General features: G+C 43.8%; 1 protein-coding gene across 1 annotated transcript; it reads left to right on the forward strand.

Annotated features, from left to right (window-relative positions):
- LOC123167645 (formin-like protein 6) lies at positions 1-4,043 on the forward strand. Its single transcript, XM_044585479.1, has 4 exons — positions 1-136; positions 1,360-2,063; positions 2,748-2,969; positions 3,063-4,043. Exons 1-4 carry the CDS (start codon positions 61-63, stop codon positions 3,816-3,818), a joined length of 1,758 nt encoding a protein of 585 aa, XP_044441414.1. The 5' UTR covers positions 1-60; the 3' UTR covers positions 3,819-4,043.
- Positions 4,044-4,313: the final 270 nt, after the last annotated feature.

Below are 4,313 nucleotides of genomic sequence, written 5' to 3' on the forward strand. Positions count from 1 at the left end.
CATTTTTGAATTCCGCGCCCCGGGCGGCCCATCTGCCCTCGAGGCGCCGCCGCGCCGCCGATGTCGCTGTATTTCCGGCGGCTCTTCAACCGGCGGCCGCCGGCCGGGCTCGTCGAGATCTCCAGCAACATTCTGGGTGCGTGTCTCCTCGCCCAATCCCCCATTTTCTCGTCTCGGCGCCTGGTTATCACGCTATCTATCTTTACTGGGTCCGTCTGGGCGAAGCCTGCTCGTGCAACGAACGCGTCGCACGTGGAAAATCTTTGCTCATGTTGCGTGTGTGGCGGTTCTTCAGCTCGAACTCCCAAGGTTTTAGTCTGCGACTTTGGGATTAGTAGTACGACCTGTTCCGTTCTTGTTCTTCTTTCGGTATTATTATTTGCCTTTTGCAGCTATTAAACCTGTGAGAAAATTTGTATGGACAGTATGTTGGTTATTGTTTAATATAAAATTTTATCAGATGACATGACTGTGTCAAAGACCTTGTGCTACCGTGGTGACATTGCCTTCTTGTCTTGACCCGGCAGAGGCTGCGCAGGGAGCCCATTGATTAGCTGTCGCTCAACATTTGCATTTTTGACCATAACAGGAACACTTTAGAATACGAAGGATTAGTTGGTTATCCCTTATCAGGCTGTCATTATTTTCTCCAGCGTTGCGTGTTCATTCAGCGCGATTCGGTCCCATTAGGTGACATTTCAACAAGTTTTAGCACAAGTTGGCTCGAGGGCTTTAGGTTCTTCGGGCACAAATAGAATTCCTATGCTCCAGAGCATGGGATGCTCCTTCCGATTTATGAGTTATTCATCAATGGCTGAAATCAGGTCGCATTTCAAAGCCCGATATGCTTTAATGCTTGAAGTTCTGTGCCTGATATAAAAAAAAACTTTGTAGGCATTTGTTTTTTCCTTTTTACTGGGAAATGAACTTATGTACATCTTTGGAATTATTTGTGTTTCTCATTACTTCATTAGGTTATTTTTTACAGAAAAACTAGCAGTTGGTCGAGTATGTTGGCTTACAACTCAACAAGGCTTCTTGCTTTCTGATTAATCTGACTGTCTGAAACTAGTATACCATTTTGTTTCTATCAGATATCCACTTGAGTAGCATATGCATACCAGGTTACCAACTACCATTTTTTCTCTCAGTGTGCATGGGTGTTTTATTGTTTAAGTTAAATGTTTCAAAGTGGGTACATGCTTTGTTCACATTACTTTTGTATATGGAAACGCTCACCTGCTACCACTGGACAGGCTTTGTATGTTTGCGGTGATCTCACTTATTAATAGCAGAACTGAGATTGCTCTCATTGTCACCTTTTAGATGCTAACTTTTGACTACTTCTTTATTTTCCAGTATTTGACCACTGCTTCTCCACGGATATGCTTGAGGAAGACGAATTGAAGCCATACATTGGAGGCATCTTAAAACAGCTACTTGCGCGCTACTCCATTGATTCATTAATGGTATTCAACTTTGAGGGAGGAAAGAAGAACAACCAAACTGCCCGCATTTTCTCAGGCTATAATATGAGTGCGATGGGTTATCCACGTAACTATGAAGGGTGTCCTTTGCTCACCTTGGAGATGATTCACCATTTTCTTAGGTCTAGTGAAAGCTGGCTCTCATTAAGCCAGGACAACTGCCTGCTTATACATTCAGAACACGGTGGGTGGCCGGTCCTTGCTTTCGCATTGGCAGCCCTACTGGTTTACCTCCGAAGGTGCAAAGATGAGAGGAAGGCGTTGGAGATGATCCACAAATATGCACCACCTGGGCTGGTTGAGCTCTACTCACCACTGGACCCAGCACCTTCTCATTTGAGATACTTGAAGTATGTGTCAAGACGGCACAAATCACCAGAATTGTGGCCTCCTGCTGACAGGACGCTGAACTTGAACTGTGCAATCATCAGGACGGTACCGAATTTTGATGGTGAAGGGGGATGTAGGCCAATATTTCGAATTTACGGCCCAGACCCCCTGGCTCCTCATGACAGTAGTGCCAAAGTTCTCTTTTCAACTCCGAAGACAGATGATTTTGTCCAGCTTTACACGCAGGTATAATTTTGTTATGTTATCATGAATTACTCAGTGATCTGTCACAGTAGGGCTGTGGTTTTTGTCTATAATGTAGGGTTATAAGTTGAACATCATTAGTTCATTACTGACCCGTTCTCAAAAGGGGAAATCATAAATATTAGACCCTTGAAGTCTTTTAAGTCATCTATAGTTTCTGCGCTGACCTCATAAACTTCAAAACACTCGAATCACACCCCTGACCAAAAAGGCTAAAACAATTCTTGTTGCACCAACTGTTGGTTAAGTGTAATTTATACCTTTTCTAGTTCTTACCCAGCCGTGATGCTGGCGATTATGCCACATCAGCATAAGTCAGCTTATTTGAATACCACCATATTATCGAATTTATCTGGTTTGGACAGTCGAATGGTTGAAGTTGATAGGTTGAAGAATGAAGAGAGTATTGGTTAACACATATGTAGAGTTTTCCCTTCTTGAAATACTTAAGATTTCCTTGGTCATCTGGAGAAATTATTGGTTTACACATATAGCTCAATTTGTTTTCTATAATGGTTCTGAGTAAGTTCAAACTTGAAAGCGCATAATATTGCATCGGTTCATATAGATAGTTTATTTTTCACTTGGAAATTGCTACTGGCAAGATATCCTTAAGCTTAAATTGCTGAACTGAAAACATGATACTGTTTTTGTTTATAATTTCAGGAAGACAGTGAGATAATCAAGATTAATATCCGATGTCCTGTTCGAGGAGATGTTGTCATGGAGTGCGTCAGCGTGGATGAGGACTTTAAACATGAAGTGATGGTATTCAGAGTTATGTTTAGCACGGCTTTTGTTGAAGACAATCTTCTGTTACTTGATAGGGACCAGATTGACATTCTGTGGGACACGAAACACCGGTTTCCCGTAGACTTCAGAGTTGAGGTAACCAGATAATCCTTACATTTTATAGCTTTATTCAGCTGTGCACTTTACCTCTATACATATTAAAGGGGTATTTCTGTCTGATAATGATAGGTTATATTTTCGGAGATTGATGCGACCACGTCGATTCACACTTCTGAGCCATCAGGCGAAAGCGAAAGCAATCACATCACGGATGCTGCATCAGAACAGAACGGTTTGAACAACGTGCATGATGGCTTTGATGTGATATCCATGCAGGAAACAGAAATCAGCAATGGCACACCTGAACATAACATTCCAGATAGCAGATCTGTCCAGACTTCTCAGACGGAACCAGAAAATATCAATTCTTCTGCACCAGAAGCTGAATCCGTAGGTCCAACCACTCCAGATCGTGAACTCTCCGTGGATGCACCAAAGTTTGAGGGCGACAACGATGCTATTGCTGATACGTCATCCTCGCAAGAAGCTGAATCTGTAGGCCCAACCTCTCAAGAAGATGAACTCGCTGAGAACGCTTCTGCAGGGGAGGAATCAGAAGGGAGTACAACCAACAGCACAGCCAATTCTGATGCGCAGTTGGCAGACCCCCCAGGTTCAGAAGCTGACGCAGCCACTGCTGACGCTTCTGCAGGGGAGGAATCAGAAGGGAGTACAACCAATAGCACTGCCAATTCTGGTGCGCAGTTGGCAGACCCCCCAGGTTCAGAAGCTGACGCAGCCACTGCTGAACGTTCTGACGCTAATTCAGAATCAGGTTCACCTTCAGGCAGCGCATCGTCTAGCTCGCCAAAGTTCGACGAAGATACCGAGGAAGCTGGTACAGCTGGGGCCGAAGCACAGTCGATAGAACTGGAAGGATCTTGAGACTACGACGGGTTGCTACTGTAAACTGGGGCAGCACTGGTCCATGGTGCCGCCCTAAATGTAGTTTAAACACATACACTTCCACAGTAGAGTGGAGAATTGCTGGTCGTCCAGACCAAAAGCATTGTACAGTTTACGTTGGTTAAACATGTGAGGAATTTTCAGATCGTCTCTCCAGATTTTGGAGTTGGAGGCATGTGGTAGCTAGTGGTGGAGCTTCGATTCTGTTATCATTTTCATGGCTGATTGGTTTGTCTTTGATGCCAACATTTGGCAAAAATCAAAAGGTGCCAAAAATTGGCAACTTTTGATGAGCTTGGCAAGAAAAGTTTATAACCAACCAATCACTTTCGAACACATCTAAAAAGTATATCCTGAGGTTGTCCAAGAAATGGTTAAGCGCAGTAGGAAAGATGCATACGGTGAAGGATTTTGCCAGAAACTCACATTGTGGCCTGGTCTCATTGAGGGAGCCTGGATCAACAAAATCAAGAT

The sequence above is a fragment of the Triticum aestivum genome, chromosome 7D (genome assembly GCF_018294505.1).
Source record: "Triticum aestivum cultivar Chinese Spring chromosome 7D, IWGSC CS RefSeq v2.1, whole genome shotgun sequence".
NCBI classification, from domain to species: domain Eukaryota; kingdom Viridiplantae; phylum Streptophyta; class Magnoliopsida; order Poales; family Poaceae; genus Triticum; species Triticum aestivum.

What these genes read in the sequence shown, in the direction of transcription:
- LOC123167645 (XM_044585479.1), top strand. Translation starts at nt 61, where the DNA reads ATGTCGCTGTATTTCCGGCGGCTCTTCAACCGGCGGCCGCCGGCCGGG. An exon ending in TTGTCCAGCTTTACACGCAG is followed by an intron (nt 2,064 to 2,747) that starts GTATAATTTTGT and finishes TTATAATTTCAG; the next exon opens with GAAGACAGTGAGATAATCAA. An exon ending in CCGTAGACTTCAGAGTTGAG is followed by an intron (nt 2,970 to 3,062) that starts GTAACCAGATAA and finishes TGATAATGATAG; the next exon opens with GTTATATTTTCGGAGATTGA.